Genomic DNA, 16,630 nt, shown 5'->3' with positions numbered 1-16,630 from the left:
AGGATACTTTATAATTATACACTAGGATGTTATATTATACGACTAATTCAATAATAAATAAAAAAATCTTTTAATTAAAGATACAAAAATTGAGATGCAGTTTCTTGTGGTGGAAATTTCTTTAAAATAGTGTAATTTAAGATATGAAAGAAGAATTTTATAAATTGATGATAAATTATCTTAATCATTTGGTTTTTGCTTACGTTTGTATTTGTGTTCCCTTATTTTGGTTAGAACACAAAAAATAAGGACGTTATTTAAATTGTTTGGTGATACATACGGAAATTCAAATTAACGTCCTTTAAGTGTATTATAAAATATTTTTAGACTTAATTGTTGTAGTGTAACTCAAGTCATCTCACACAGGCTCATAGGCTTAACATTTGATGGACTTATAGCCTTTTGTTTTCTACTTATGAATGGGACATTTCCTTCATCAAGTGGTGATAAAACTTCAATTTTCTAATTTCTAAAGTCCTTAACTTTTGATTGTAAGATGTAACATTTCTATAATAAGATAAAATGTCTACAACATTATTCATAACTTTTTTTTTTGTAATTACTAAGGGTATCGACCGGCCGGCCCAATGACTATTCCCCGCGCTGATTTGTAGGCACCTCAATGGGTGGGACAGCTGGCCCAAAGATTTAAAGCTGCTCCATACCCAAAGACAGGGATCGATCCCCTGACCATTTGGTTAAGGATGGACGAGTCTCATGCCACTCGACCACACCCCTTGGGTTACATTATTTATAACTTTTAATAGGCTTTTTACCTTTCTATGATAGAGCTGATAATTTTTACCTAATATGGATACGGATTTGTTGCATGTACGAGTCGTGTTCGCGTTTGCATTATTGGATCGAGCTGATAACAACCAATCCTTACAATTCATCAGCTCATTAGCTGGAAGATCTGTCATTACAGCCACTAATTTCATTTTTGTTCACTTAATTAAATCTGTTTATACATTGTGTTTATACCAACCAGACCCTGTTTCATAAGGTTCCATATACCTACAAGGGTAAAATGGTCTTTTCCAGCACAAGATTACTGTATTTATATATCCCATAATCTTAGAAATTATCTTCCTCATCAAACTCCCAACTTTGGAAAACAAACAAACAACAGCACATACACATATATATCCATGGCATCGGCGACAGCTACAGAGGTCGAGAAGGCGGCGCCACCTCCACCTCCACCTCCAGTGCCGGTGGCGAAGGACAATTTTCCGGTGGTGGATGTGGTGCTGAGATTCTTGGTGTTTGCATCAGGTTTAGCGGCTGTTTTGGTCATGGTGACTAGCAAAGAGACACAAGTCGTTGGCCAAATACCAATTCCGCCCTTTCTCATTAGACGAACCGCAAAATTCAACCATTCACCGGCTTTCGTGTAAGCAACGCTCGTATTTTCATGTTACATCTCGTATTTCACTGTTATGTTGTCTAAACATATTGCATGTATTTTAAGTCATAAGGCGGACGTATAAATTTGTTTTGATAATACGGTTATAGTATATTCCGAATTTTGAATTCAGAATTTCGAGACGAGTTTAGTTGCAGAACACTAAAAACTAGACGATGTTGTGGAGAGAGAAAAAAAATTAGTAGCTCGGTTAAATTGACTAGCATGAATTCGTGCTTACTAAATGCTTGCTACGTATAAAAAATTACCGAACACATAAAAAAATCTCGAAATTGTCCTTTTTTCCGACTTAGTTGTTCGTGTTCGCTACTCTGGACCGGTTCTAGCTAGGTACTCTGTATTTAGCGAGGATATGCAGTGTTCGCTGAAGCCCGTTTTTTTGTAGAGTAAGCAACCAAATGTTATCCGAAAACCTAATTCGAGATTTATGATTGAATGATGCAGATTCTTTGTAGTAGCACTGTCAGTTGCAGGATTGTATGGCCTCTTAACAACCCTCATCTCCCTCATTGCTCTCTCCAAACCAGGCAGCCACACAAGGCTCATCTCTCATTTCATCATTTTCGACGTCGTAAGCTCTCCAAGATTCCATCTTTTTCATGCCAAAACACTGATCATTCTAGCCAAAAAAATATATGGACTCTTGACAATGTACATGTTATGCAGCTATTGCTAGGAATCACGGCTGCAGCCACGGGAGCAGCTGGCGGTGTTGCTTACATAGGTCTGAAGGGGAACAAACATGTCCAATGGAACAAGATCTGCCACGTGTATAGCGACTTCTGCAAGCACATTGGGGGCTCGGTTGTTGCGTCCTTGTTTGGATCCGTCGTGCTGGCACTGCTCATCTTGCTGTCGGTCCGCTCCCTGTCCAAGAAAATCCCAAGACACAACCACTCACATTAAGTCAGATTTATGAATCAGAATCATCCTTGTAGCTTCTATTGTTGTGCTATGTGTGTGCATATGTAGAGCTAGAATTCATCGTCTTGTATTTGCTTTCGTTCGAATTTCTTGCTGTTCGGATTGCTGCTGTGACAAATAATTTCAATAGATTTCTGTGATTTGTGATCAAGAAAGTACATTGCACGAAAACCTCTGCGATTTCTGGTATGTTACGGCTGAAAGACAAGTTCTCAACAATCAACGAAGACTATGCAACATTACGCGATAGACAAAGAAGCATACAAGAATTCAAGAACACATCATATAGCAACTTCATCAGAAATTAAGAACATCTAATGATTCAATTACACATGCTTAAAGAATTTCAATCAGAAGATCATTTGCTCTGATAACTTTTGTTAACATTTTCGACGTCAAACAGAAGCTTCGCACTAGGAGATGAAGCATAACGCGATGCAGAGCAAATAACCAGCATTCAAACACAACAACTGAATTACGCAGTAGATGAAGAAATATCAAGAATTCAAGAACACATACATATTTTGCTCTCATTCACATTTTAAATCAACTTCTGTCATAAATTAAGCACAGCGAACAATTCAGTTACACGCGCTTTCGAATAATTTTTTATGTCAGAGAAAGAGTTTCAACCAGAAGATGAAATATAACTCGATGCAGAGCAAATAACCAGCATTCAACGATTGACTTAAACTTCGCACTAGAAGATGAAACAGAACGCGATGCAGAGCAAATAACCAGCATTCAAACACAACAAGTTAGCTCTCATTTCCATTTTGTTGCAACTAATGATGAATCAAGCAAAGAAAATGATTCAGATAGAGCATATGCTTCTTTAAAAATTATCTCATTTTAAGCAAGAACATTCACATAGTAGGTACATAGTAAGCAAAATTTAGAAAGAATTTCAATCAAAAGATCATTTGCTCTCCTAATTCTTGGCCTTCCATTCCCTTTTCCAACACCCTCTTAAAGAATTCCTCCAACGTGTCGTTGCCATAACTAGGCGTGCTATCAGCATCATACTCGCCCGTCTCAGGATCCCAAATCAGCATACTCTCAGCAGCATAGTACCTCCCAATCTTGCCAAACTCCGCTGCATCTTCCAACGAGGGGAAGATCTTGACAAGGAAATCAAGAACTCCAATCGCAAAATCCATTATCTGTATAGGCACTTTCAAGAACTTAGGCTCTTTCCCGGCAAGCCTAAACAGCATCTCCCCTTGCTCCAACGGGGTCACTGCCTTCCCCGGCCCACCAACCGGGAGAACCTTATTCACCAACTCCTCACTCAACACACAATCTGCAATGAAGGAGGCCAGGTCCGGCTCACTAATAGGCTTGCACGCGCATAGCCTCCCGTCCCCAAACATGACATAAGGCTTCCCATCCTTTACCAGCTCAACCTGCCCTGCTAAGCTCTTGAAAAATGCAGTTGGCCTAACTATGCTATAACTGAACCCCTCATCTCTCTCAGCCTCCTCCATCAGCTCCGCCTCGAATTTCAGCTTAGCGCGCTGGAATTCGAGGAGGGGCTTCTGCACACAGATTGCAGACAGCAGCACAAAATGCTTAGCCCCAAATTTCCTACCAACAACAAGGCTATTCTTGGTTGCCTCATAATCAATCAGCCAAGAATCCTTGACTCCACCACTCCTACTAGCTAAGCAAGACACAACAACATCAATTGAAACCCCAAGGCCCTCAATGCTTCCCTCCAAAGATTCCAACTTTGTCACATCGGAGAAACAAGCATTTGCACCACTCAACAACCCTAGTGTCTCATCCTTGCTGTTCTTGCCCTTTATCCCACTTCTCTCTCTAGCAACGGCTATCACATTAAACCCTCTCCTCACTAACTCTTTCACCACAAAATTTCCAATGTAACCGGTGGAGCCCACAACCAGGACATTGATATCTTTTGGGTTTTTGCTTCTGAATGAGGTTTTGGGAGCTTCTTCAAGCGCTGGAGCAGCTGAAGCTGTGACAAGTTGGAATCTTTTTCGATTGGCTTTGCAAGATTGGGAGAAATGAAGTGAAGGGAGAGGAACAGTGTGTGGGATTGCTTGGCTGATGAATTGAGATGTGAGAAGGTTTTTGAAGGTGTTGGATTTTGAGGGGTTGAGTTTGAGACCATTGCAGTTGAAGGGTGTGCAAATGGACATTTTCTTGATTTCTTGAAGATCGGATTTTTATTAGGAGAAATTGGATTTATGAATGTGAAGCATTTCCAGGACTTGAATAAAATCTGAAGGGAATGGTGAAGAAATAGCATAACAAGTGGTTCTATCATGGTAGAATCCAAATGAATGGTTGATATTTGGTGGGAAGATCACTTGAGCATTTCTTAATCCCATAAATCGCATTGTGGTTTTCTCAATATATGAACCATTATAAATTTATAATTATTGTCATGGGTCGCGTTAAAATAAAATCAATCTTCTAATCCAGAACCCAGAACTATTGTATTAAAATTATAACACAAAGATAAAGTTTTCTCAATAGATTTGTGTTGATAAAATTATATCTTTGTGTTGAGATTTAAATTTACATGTTATGTTGATAAAGTTATATCTATATGTTGAGAAATTTCCAATATAATGTTAAAGTTCTGGATTCTGGATTGGAAATTAGTTAGCATTTGATTACCCTGTTGTCATGAGTCTAAAATATAAGTTTTCGATATTTAACGACTTTAAGTCTCAAATCACGAAATAATAAATTTACATCGAAAATATACTAAGACTCTTTTCAGTTTTGAATTTTGATAACCTTGGCCCTAGAAAATTAGGGGCACTATTTTCCATTTTTAAAGTGTTGCCCAAATTAATTCACATTTCTTACCTCTATTTATTTATTTATTTACATTCTTTTATACTTTATATGTCCCTCAATAATAGGCATGGTTTAATTTGCCAAGAATTTCAAGAAATATAGTAAATTTAGCACTAATTTTAAGAAATATAGTAAAAAATAGATTAAAAAAATTGTTCAATATAAATCATATTTTTATGTGCTTTTATTAATTTTATAATAAAATGTAAATGGAACTATAGAGTAGTAAAATGTAAAGATGTCTCTTAATTGAGGATAAAAAGAATTGATGATGATTAAGAGGGGACGGAGGAATTACTTTACATTTGCACGCAAATGCTAAACCCTTCGTATATACTCCCTCCGTCTTCATTAGGAGTCACACTTTGACCAGGCACAAGTTTTAAGAAATGTAAAGAAAAGTTGGTTGAAAAAGTTAGTGGAATGTAGGATCTTTTTTTTTATTGGTTTTATAATAAAATGTGAGTGAATTGAGTCAGTGGAATGTAGGACCTACTTATCATTTATAGTAAAAATGAAGTGTGACTCTTAATTGGAGACGGACCGAAATAGAAAAATGTGACTGTTAATAGAGGACGGAGGGAGTATTATTTGTGTAATAGTGGTGTCCAAACTAAACCATATGGCTCCTAATTAGCTACGTCACGTTTAAATCAATATTGAATTTTGGGAGTAAAGTGACGGAAGCTTTTCCTAAATAGACACAATCCCACGTGTACACTACACCTGATTACTGTAAGAATCTCTCTCCCACCTTGGAAAGATAACAGAATAACTTAAACAATCTCATCATTTTCAACATTTTTAATCGGTCATCTCCTCTCCTATTCTCCCTTCATTCCAAGAATTTTTCTTAAAACAGCCCACCGACATGCATCGATCAATCAATTTACAGAATTCGCTGCCTTACGATATTGCCCTCAAAATCGCCTCATCTCTTCCGGTACTTTCTTTCTCACACAAGTATCAATTCTTTTAATTACTTTTTACGTTTTTCTAATTATTTTGTCTTAATTGAGCTGGAAATCGTTTTTGATGAAGTGGGCTTTGAAAAAGATTTGATCTTTATTCTTTTTTGTAGGTTTTTGATGTGTGTTCATTAGGAAGTTGCTCGAGGTTCTGGAGGGAGCTGTGTGGGTCTGATTGTGTGTGGGAAGGTCTATGCAAGGACAGGTGGCCTCTAATTTTTGAGGATCAGAGTGAATCCAACGATCAGAAATTGACCCCCAATTCCAAGGTTGTTTTTATTTTTTGGTGAAGTTTGAGTTTGAGTTTTTTGTTGTGGTTTGATTCTTTTTTATGCTGTTGTAAAGTTCAGATTTTTTATGTTTGGCTAATTTTTGCTGAGTTTTTTTTTTCTGAATGGAAATTTTTGGGGTTACTATAATTAAGTACTAATGCTATACTTGATTTCCTTCATTTGGAATTGGAATTAGGGATTTTGAGGTTCTTGAAGTGCAGATAAATCCCCTAATCCATTTCAGATGGAACCTTCAAATGATGGTTATGCATTTTTATGATTAGGGGTTCATTTTGATCTGTGTTATACTTAAAGTTTCTTTCTTGGTAGAATGGGATATGAAACGGTATACGAGTAGTGGATTGGAGGGTTGCCTCGGGTCGGGGAGTAGTAGAAAGGCAATCAAGATGATCTTAGCACGAAGGATATCTCTGTTACAAATAGTGAACTAATCCTTGTATGAGTTTTTCTATTACTCGAGTGTGACATGAAATGGTGTATACAAGTTGTGAATTGGGGAATCTTGTGTTTCTGCCTCGTGTTGTAGATGGACTAGTAGAAAGGCATTCGGAATGATCATAGTGCTTACGATAACTCGATCTCGATTTATGCATCAATCTTTGTATGAGTTGTTCTATTACTCTTATCCGGCTCTTAGTGTAGGTTCTTGTGTTGTTTGATTACTGTAGAGATGGAGAGGTTTGTACGTAAGCAAGCACAACGAGATGGCAGGAAAAGTAGGGTCAGTCATGGATTTTATTGAAAGAGCTTTAGCTTATGAGTCCATCGAGGTTGGGAATTATTTGAAGGCAGTTGAACTATTGAACTCGCATCAGGCTGGATTCAAAGATGTTCAGATGTTCTTGCTCAAGCCAGAGCTCAACGTGCTGCTTAACTTGGTTGGCTTGCATTACTGCGTCGTTTGGCTTGAAATCCCGGTAATTTGACGGATAAGTCTATACGTTCGATAAACTTCAAGAATATATATTCCATAGAGATGCATTTGAATTGTGATTTTTTTGCTTGTGTTGTATATTCAGGCTGAGAATGTGATCGAAGCACTCGATAGCAGCGAGGTCTCGGAGAGGCAGGTGTGCGTCCAGTGGTGGAAGCTCGGGCGATGGTTCTACGGGTTTCGCCTAAGGGACGAGTTCCACTTGAGGAACGTCTCGTTGGGGGATCTCGCCGTGTCCAAGGAGGAAGTCCTCGGCGTGCTTCATCGTGGCGCGGTCCACGAGGTTATCCGTGTGCAGATCTCTGCTGCTAAGTCAACTCACACCTCCTGGTCTCACCAAGTTGCTCATGTGTGATGATATGGAAAGGATTTGATTTTTCAACAATGTAAATATATGGGGTTGCAATTTCTTCAATTTCTTTGTAAATGTATAATAATCATGTAAAGTTTAGATCAAACTGATTGCATTATGCTTAAAGATAAGAATGTGTTTGTACAGTACAACTCTTTGCAGCTTGTAATTCTTGACTTCAATCTATTTTCGATTAATTTTGATCACGTGCAATAGCTTGCAAACCACAGACGTTAGAGGCCGAATTCGTTGTGGTCGTGTTTCACACCTCTCAGACTTTTTGTGTGAAACGATCTGATGGGTCAAGATTCTTTGTCAAATTATGGCATGTTTGTTAGGGGTGATAGCTCATCTAGGGATGAAAATCCATGAACAAAGACATCTTTGTTCATGGATTTTCATCTGAGTTATCACCCCTACATGAGTTATCACTTCTACCAAACATGGTCTAAGGATTATATCCGTACCCAATTACATACTTATAAATCTAGTTTCTTTTTTCATCATATTAAAAAGGGCTCAAGAAGTTATTTCATATGATCAAGGATTTTTTTTATCTGACAAATACATAGAAACAAATACAATTGGGAATTCAAATCTTTCTCAATCAAACTGGATATGTATCCAGACACAATTAAAGTGAAAATTGAATTTGAAAAGGAAAAACAAATGAGCCATGAATATCATTTCACAAGTTAATCAGTAATCCAGAAATCTGAAAAAGGCAACAAACAAACAATTAGTAAAAGCAGATTAATTTTTCTTAAATTACATCCTACTAATTTCGCAAGTAAATTCAAATAATTTTGAATTGTTCACGTCAACAGACTCAACTGAAATACAATTGATTTAATAGTATCAATTGCTATTTTCACAAATTATGAAATTTGATTACATTATTATAGTTTTTTTTAACTTTGTCGAGCATCTCATTACTGACAAATTCAATAAGATTAGGTCAGGACACTGTGATTATAATTATGTTTGGAGTGATTATAATAAAATTGAAGCGATTTGTGACAATCCAACTACCATATAATAATTGATATAAGGTTGTAAGCATTTGTCCTCAATTACAAAATAATTGTTACAGAAATTGATAGAAGACCAACATTATAAGCTCATTAAAAACTAGTAGTACTAATTAGTTTTTTAAAAATATAAAGATTATTGTAACAGCACAAACGCATTTGATTCTTGGGATGAAACAATGCAATGTTTCTAGCAATAGAAATATAGGAGTAGGTTTTTTTTAGAACATGTATCTATTGACAATTACACACTGCAATTCATCATAATTTCATCATCAAAACTCTCATTCCACACACACACATACACAGAGCACAGAGAAGAAGTGTTTAAGATTTTTCATACCGATTTTCTTGAATTAACAACGGTACACGTACGTAACGCGTTTTCTTGGCGCCGGCATGCATAAAGCCATCAGTATGACTGCAATCAAAATCGCAACGAGAAGTCCTTGGATGTCGATTCCGCCATCGTCTGACTCACAGCAGAGCTTCCCCATTGCAGGTTAGATAGAGAGAGATATGGAGGTAGTTTAGAGATGAAGGGAGAAGTCTTCGTCTAGTACACATTACTTATAGAATATTAGAATTGGAAGTGGTAGTTAGTTTGGAGGCGATTTAATTAAATAATGTCACAAACTACCCAAACATCTTTGTCAATATACATGTTGCTTTTACACATAATTCATTATTTTGGGGTCAATGTATTTTATCAATATCTATATATATAACTACTGCTGGATTGTTTCCTCTTTTCTGCAGTTTACATGTTGCAAATATTTTGAGCAGATTTATTGCTCCTTTTTATTATTGAATTTGCAACAAGGCCAAATAAACTCATTAATAGTTCTACAAGAAAATTTCAATGAGATGAACAAAACAGAGTGGTTCTAAAATAATAGCCCGAATCTTGATCTCGTGGTGATTTTTAGCCCGAGTTTTGCACTGATGTTAACTTTACGGGCCGTGTTAACATTACCGGCCAAGTAAAGATGAAATGGACTGCCGGATTGATGTGGGTTTATTTAAAAAAAACTAAAAAAAAACAAGAAGATCAAAGATTGACATTGAAATTGAAATACTCTCATAGATCAAGATTACTGTATGTTCCAATGGAAAGGGGAAACTTTTCAGTATATACAGAACTGTAAATATTCTCATGATCCCAAAAAAATATACAGAAACAAGAAATGTGGGACAAATTTTTCTCTCAAAGAATTGCAGACTATCCGGCCGGGGAAAGAGATGCAAATAGAGGCACATACCGGGAAAAGAGCTTGTGCCGTATCTTGTGAGGTGACTCCGAGTTGATTAATTCAGTACAGAACTTTTCTTGGACTGCTTTGACTTCCTTCTTGAGGCCCCGACACCAGTAGGGTCAGCCAACGGGCCTGACCAAGTTTGGATGGGTTCTTTGGCATACGAGAAGTTCATGGAACTGAACGGGACGTCAGGAGGATCAAAGGCTGGGTCAATTAGATGTGACGACCCCAAAGTGTAGCCGAGTCCTCCATCTTGATGAGGAGGGGGGAATTTCTCGCTTTTGCTCTTTGCGTTTGCGTGGTTGATCAGACGCCGCCTCTGGTTCAAGGAGTGAAACAAAGTTGCTCCAATTTAGGGATAAATGCATCATACGGAATGAACTTTGAAATTTTTATGCTACAATTCCCACGATTAGACATGAAACTCTATATGTAATCACTCATAGCAATAGTATTCGTTAGTTTTTGCATTTATGCTATCATAGAGAATGAGTAGTATCCCAGCATCAAATACTTGAGAGTTAAATTATTCAAAATAAGATCATGTTCATCCGAATTTGCAACTTGCACAAGACTTTTAAAAGATTGCAACTACAAGATCCCCAAAATTTTCAGCAAAATTTCTCCGATATGTGCTGGTAGAGGTAGAACCGTAGGATGAAGTCAGTTTACCACTATAAACAATATAGTTTCATTGCTGAAATAATGGGGATGTTGTAATGAAAAAAATGGCATAAGGCATTGTAATTGCAAAGCTTTAGATCACTGTTATTTCCAACTATTAACCAATTATCCAAACCTTCTGAATTACATTCAGATTCAATCCCTTTACACAGCAGATATGCTAATACTAAAAACGAATGCAGTTTAAGGTATACTGACAAAAAAAATGGAGAAATGGCATTTTGCTCATTGTATAGAGATGAGGCATCAGTTAATGAACAGGAAAAAAAGTTTTAATATTCATTACCAAGTTAAGGTTTCGGTGGATTTGTAATATCATAATAAGCATGATTTTTTTAAAATGGCATGATTTTAAGGTTATGATCACAAATTGCAAGCAGATGAGGAGTTGATTGAGATATTAATCTTACATCAAGGTTGGCTTGCAGCTCGGCATTGGCTTCAGGGGCATGCATTTTCCGCATTGCTCGTTCACGTGTCCGTGGTTTCTTCACACCATTAGCATTTGTCTTACCGCCAGCTCTTAACCTACAATATTTAATAAATTGCATGTCACTCCATATTAATACAGCCCGGGTTTATTTATATGCACTGTGAGGTAAACTATTACTACTATAAGACACTTGACACCTATCAAACAGACCTTCTAGCTTCTTCATCCCGACGCTTAGCATCCATCTCTTTACTTGGTGGGTACTTGGGAAGGCTTGAAGGATCACATGCATAAGGTTTTGTAGTGAAGAACTGCCAAAACATAAAGCATTAAAAGCATATTAGCTCACAACCACATAGAAAAGGAGAGGTTGATCAGAGAAAAATTTGTGCATGAGGCAAATTAGAGAAACCGAGGGAATAGAAAGGAAGTTATCGATTTTCATATATTGGGAGGATTGTCTATTATATAAACAGTGTTTACAGATTTTATTCTTTTTATCATGTTTAGCTAGGCAAGATTGATGAGAGTAAGTGTGTGTGCATGATAGAGAAAGAGAGAGAGAGAGAGAGCTCACGTCGCTCCTTAAAGAAGCTGTGGCAGTTTGACGCTCAGCTGGATCAATAGCAAGTAGTGTCTCAATCAAAGGCAGTGATGACTGTGGGAAATCCTTAAATGCCTCTGCTATACGCCTTTTGTATGCTGCTTGTGGCTTGAATATGGTTGCATGCGGTAGCTTCGACTTTTTCCAATACTCATCAGACGGAGAACCACATAACTTAAAAATCCTGTGTAGTTGTTCCACCTGAGCACAAGAATTTGAGTAAATCAACAATCATCACTTAGAGTGAACATGTTGGGCTATAATAAACAACGTGAAGAGCCTTTAATGGCTGCAGTGTTACCTCTGTCCTCCCCGTCATAATGGGCTTCCCAGCAAATAACTCAGCTAAGATGCACCCAGCGCTCCACAAGTCAATGCCCTCGCCATAGTCAGTGGCACCAAGAAGCAGCTCAGGCGCTCTATACCACAGAGTAACCACACGGCTTGTCATAGGCTGCTTGTTGCTGGGGTCGAAGGAGGAAGCTAACCCAAAATCAGCAATCTTCAAAACTCCTTCGTCGTCAATTAGAAGGTTGGAACCTTTAATATCACGGTGCAAAACATAGCGGCTGTGGCAGTGTTCAAGGCCAGACAATAGCTGGTGCACAAAGCATTTCACCTACAGTATCAATTTAGACGAAAATCTTCAATTTCTAGCGCAGAGGCAAAATACTAGATCACACCAACAGGCAGAATCCTACCTGAGGCTCTGTAAACTTGATGTTGGGACTCGATGAAAGGCCAGCCAAATCATGTGGCATATAATCAAACACTAGGTACAAACTACATGACATCCTCGAGGTTACCAAACCTTGCAATTTGATGACGTTTGGATGATCCAAACGGCGCAGGATTAAAATCTCCCTAGCCATAAACCTTATGCTCTCTGGCTCTAAATTATCGAATCTAACCTTCTTCAACGCAACAATGCTTCCGGTTAGAGCATCTCTAGCTTTATACACATTACTATATGTACCTTGTCCAATCTAAACAAACATAAACACTCAAAATCAACAAAAAAAAAAGAACCGACAACATAAACATTTCAGTAAACTAGATAAACACACTCAAAACATGGCTATAACTGAAAATCAGCTTGCCTTATCGAGCTTCTCGAATGTATCAGCCCGGCGGGGGATCCAACCGTTGAGAGCCTCGCCAGCAACTGCCACGAGCCAAGAAGGCCATCCAGCAGCCACTTGCTCACCATGAACATTATTCCGCGGGTTACTTAACCTAGGATTCGGCTTCACCCTCCTCTTTTCGCTTCTCGATTGCCTCACAATCCCATCCTTCAAATCCTCCTTCTTAACCCCACCATTCTGAACCTCACCACCATTTGCTTTACTTACTGAACTCTCTACTCTTCTCTCCCCACTCTCAGCTGTCACTGCCAACTCTCTCTCCCTTCCCTTCTCTCTCCTCCTATCCACAACACCGTTCCCACCGGGTGAGCCAGAATCAGAAACATCTTTCCCAAAAGCACACCCCATCTCTCAGTCACTCCAGCCCTCATTTCTCACCACATAGCAAAATCATGCCCCTCATTCAAAACCCCACCAAAATATCACCAAATAACTAAATTAAAAATAAACATTCAGGCATGGAAAGAAGCACACTTCAAACTACAGCTAAGAATAGGAAAAATAAAAACACAAATATTACTCAATTCAAGTATATATGCGAATAACCTAAATGGGGAATTGCTGTAAACAGTGATATGAGTAATAAAGCACGAATCTTTGCAGTGTTAATGGAGCAATAAACCCTAGATTTATGAATTATGAATGCCCAAAAAAGCAAAAGCAGCAATTATGATTTTGTGAAAGCCCGCGATGAATGGCGGTCAAAAATGAGACTAATGACATAAAACCATAAAGTAAAGGCAATTATACAGTGAATTATTGGTCGCTTTTTTCTTTGCTTTACGTATTTTTCCTTATTTTTTAGGGGAAGTTCTACTAATTTTTTTTTCTTTCCGGAATTGAAATAAACATAAAAATAAAAATTCCCAATTTGAGTTTAAAAATTCCCACTTTTTTGAAAATTCCCAATTTGAGTTTGAAAATTCCCACTTTTTTCTTTTTTAACAAAAAAATTTATTTGGGCCGGGCCAATATTTTATGGGCATAACTTGGCATGCTATACTAAAAGACCCATTTTTACGTGGGTGGGATTTTTCGGAAACACCCTCTAAATCTAGATAGTTTTAGTGAAAAGAAAGTATCAACATTATTTTTCGGAAACACCCTCTAAGGATGACACTTTTTGTTTGATTTTCAAACAAGTAAGTTATATCCATTGGATCAAAAAGTTTTTGATAAATCTTTATAGTTGATTTTGAAAATCACAAATATAAATAGAGGTTTGAGCTGCATCATAAGGTTGCAAAATATAAGTATTTGGTAGTCAAATATGCAATGAAATATGACTTGCATTTAGTCTATTCATTTATAGATAAAAATCTAATTAGAAATTGTAATAAAAAATAAATATCAAAGAATTAAAATCTAACAAAGATCTAGGGCATTGAAAATGTATAACATCAATGACAATAAATCTATGGTTCTATATGCTTTAAAATTGACTATGAGTTAAAAGGGTGTGTTTGATTTTGCATTTAGGATTTTTGTAAAGAACACTATGTTTTAGATTGGCACTAACTGCATAAGTAATTTTACGTTTCATTCATTTTCTGGTTTCAGTACTTCTATAGAGAGAAATGCCCTCAGTAGTACCTTAGAGCAAAACTTGGAGTCATTTCAATAGTGTAACCTAATTCGAGTAGGCCACCTTGATACATGTCACAATCAGTTATACTAGGTAGATACACAAACCAGCAATTATGGCGAGACCTGTCCAAGGTCTACCGAATCAGCGATTAACCGCTGAACCGTAATCGCCGGTTACAGTTTCGATCCGAAATCGCGAAATATATCTCGAATCGAAACGTGAATTTTAGAATCATGATTCGGTTCAGGTTCCAATTTTTTCGAACCGAAACCGCGACCGAACTGCCGGTTTCACGGTTCTGCCGGTTAACCAATGCAACGATAAATTTAAACATAGTTAATCCTTATATTAAAACTATACTCCATTAAATAGAACATAGTTGAATGATCCGATTTTTGAGTTTTATACTTTTATAAGTAACTTTCATTTTTGGATTTGGTAACATCCATGGAAAGAATCATGTGGGACAAAATTTTGCAGCCAAAAATAACTTTATAATGGAGTACTAATTTTTTCCTTTTTTTGCCCTATTTCATGTTTTTTTTATTTACGTTTAGACGAGTACGATACTTGTAAAATAGTACAAGTATAAATTTGTTTGTTAATTTGTTTGTAAATTATGACACTTGTAGCATATCACTTGTGGTAAATTACAAGTGTAAATTTGTTTGTAAATTACGACACTTGTAGTATATCACACTGTAATTTTTCTGTAAATTTTATCACATTGTAATTTGTCTGTAAATTTTATCACATTGTAATTTGTATATGTAAATTGTAAATTTGATATCATTTTCACCTTACTCATCTTACTTCAATTTAAACTATCTATTTTCTTGTTACAATTTATTTTATAATTCCAAACTACATGGCAAAAAAAAAAAGGAAAAAAACCACAAAACCGAACCTAAACCGCTACGAATCGTCCGAAAACTGGCGGTTCGGTACCGAAACCGTGAAACAGCATCACGGTTCGGTTCCGGCTCCATATTTCGCAAAACCGGAACCGCCGGTTCATGAACCATGGGCAACTCTAACTAAGGCTTACATAACTCGAGTCTTTCCTTTTTTATCGGGTCATGCAGATACAATAAGTAACAGACCAAACACTAGCAATGGATCATTAGCAGTCAGGCATCATAGATACAGACCAAACACACCCTTAGTATATATACTCCCTCCGTCCCTGAAAGTTTGTGCCATTTTTTCATTTTCGTCCGTCCCACAAAATTTGTTGATTTCACTTTTTACCATTTTGGTAGTGGACCTCATATTTCACTACCTCATTCTTACTCATATTTTATTATAAAACTAATATATAAAAGTAGTATCCACATTCTCCTAACTTTTTCAACTCACATTTAATTACATTTCTTAAAATTCACACCCGATCAAAGTGAGATAAAATTTAAGGGACGGAACGAGTAATAGCATTGAATGACAATGCAATTTTAAAATTCAATGACAATGGGATATACAATGATAATCCATTACAAGTATCATTTTTACTTTGTGATATAATAATAAAATGAACAAAATAGACATTCACATATACTATATAGTTTTGTTATGATATTTATTGCTTCTAGTTATAAGTATTGGTTGAATATACTTTTTTTATAAGATATAGAATTAAAGGCATGGTTTATACACATCGAGTAGTAGCTCGTATAAACCACCAAAAAATTCAGGAATGAGTTATAATGTTTTGGTTGACGTGGGACATACGAACTCCATGTTTTATCAAGTTGGGTTGCTGACATATTTTGAGTCTTTGACAATATTTTTCTTCTCGTCATTTTACATGTAGATAAAACTACACCATCTTGAAGATTAAAATTCAAATCGATTTTTTTTCTGTTATCTTAATTTTTTTTAATAAGTGATTGCGTTTGTATATACAACAAAATATCTACACCATCTTGAAGATTAAAATTCAATCGATTTTTTTTTTTTTATCTTAATTTTTTTTAATAAGTGACTGCGTTTGTATACCGTGAAATGATGCATTAATGTGGTATACCGTGAAATGGAGCACAATAAGACAAGTCATTTATAAGGTTTAGCACTCAAAGCTAGCAACATAATGTTATGGTACAAAATAGCAAAATATTGATATGTTATTAGACAAAAACATAAAATGCTTATACG

At 36.6% G+C, this 16,630-nt stretch overlaps 4 protein-coding genes and 1 long non-coding RNA gene across 5 annotated transcripts; 2 read left to right on the top strand and 3 right to left on the bottom strand.

Moving 5' to 3' along the window:
- Nucleotides 1–1,085: 1,085 nt before the first annotated feature.
- On the top strand, nt 1,086–2,504 carry LOC125223939 (CASP-like protein 1). Its single transcript, XM_048127258.1, has 3 exons — nt 1,086–1,396; nt 1,874–2,000; nt 2,096–2,504. The coding sequence occupies exons 1-3, from the start codon at nt 1,152–1,154 to the stop codon at nt 2,333–2,335; spliced, it is 612 nt and encodes a 203-aa protein (XP_047983215.1). The 5' UTR covers nt 1,086–1,151; the 3' UTR covers nt 2,336–2,504.
- A 641-nt stretch (nt 2,505–3,145) lies between these two features.
- Nucleotides 3,146–4,611, bottom strand: LOC125218367 (divinyl chlorophyllide a 8-vinyl-reductase, chloroplastic). Its single transcript, XM_048120020.1, has one exon. It carries the CDS (start codon nt 4,516–4,518, stop codon nt 3,265–3,267), a length of 1,254 nt encoding a protein of 417 aa, XP_047975977.1. The 5' UTR covers nt 4,519–4,611; the 3' UTR covers nt 3,146–3,264.
- A 1,323-nt stretch (nt 4,612–5,934) lies between these two features.
- On the top strand, nt 5,935–7,884 carry LOC125219845. Its single transcript, XM_048121923.1, has 4 exons — nt 5,935–6,131; nt 6,270–6,425; nt 7,118–7,366; nt 7,469–7,884. Exons 1-4 carry the CDS (start codon nt 6,060–6,062, stop codon nt 7,736–7,738), a joined length of 747 nt encoding a protein of 248 aa, XP_047977880.1. The 5' UTR covers nt 5,935–6,059; the 3' UTR covers nt 7,739–7,884.
- Nucleotides 7,885–8,243: 359 nt separating this feature from the next.
- Nucleotides 8,244–9,473, bottom strand: LOC125219846. Its single transcript, XR_007176217.1, has 2 exons — nt 9,110–9,473; nt 8,244–8,450 (listed from the first exon to the last, which is right to left on the bottom strand). It is a non-coding gene; the product is annotated as an uncharacterized LOC125219846 (long non-coding RNA).
- A 351-nt stretch (nt 9,474–9,824) lies between these two features.
- LOC125219844 (probable serine/threonine-protein kinase At1g54610) lies at nt 9,825–13,587 on the bottom strand. Its single transcript, XM_048121922.1, has 7 exons — nt 12,847–13,587; nt 12,448–12,732; nt 12,048–12,365; nt 11,720–11,947; nt 11,353–11,453; nt 11,120–11,237; nt 9,825–10,344 (listed from the first exon to the last, which is right to left on the bottom strand). Exons 1-7 carry the CDS (start codon nt 13,237–13,239, stop codon nt 10,075–10,077), a joined length of 1,713 nt encoding a protein of 570 aa, XP_047977879.1. The 5' UTR covers nt 13,240–13,587; the 3' UTR covers nt 9,825–10,074.
- Nucleotides 13,588–16,630: the final 3,043 nt, after the last annotated feature.

Source organism: Salvia hispanica, chromosome 4, assembly GCF_023119035.1.
Source record: "Salvia hispanica cultivar TCC Black 2014 chromosome 4, UniMelb_Shisp_WGS_1.0, whole genome shotgun sequence".
In the NCBI taxonomy this organism is placed as follows: Eukaryota; Viridiplantae; Streptophyta; class Magnoliopsida; order Lamiales; family Lamiaceae; genus Salvia; species Salvia hispanica.
Note: the sequence above shows the minus strand (reverse complement) of the source record. Positions and strands in the feature narration are given on the sequence as shown.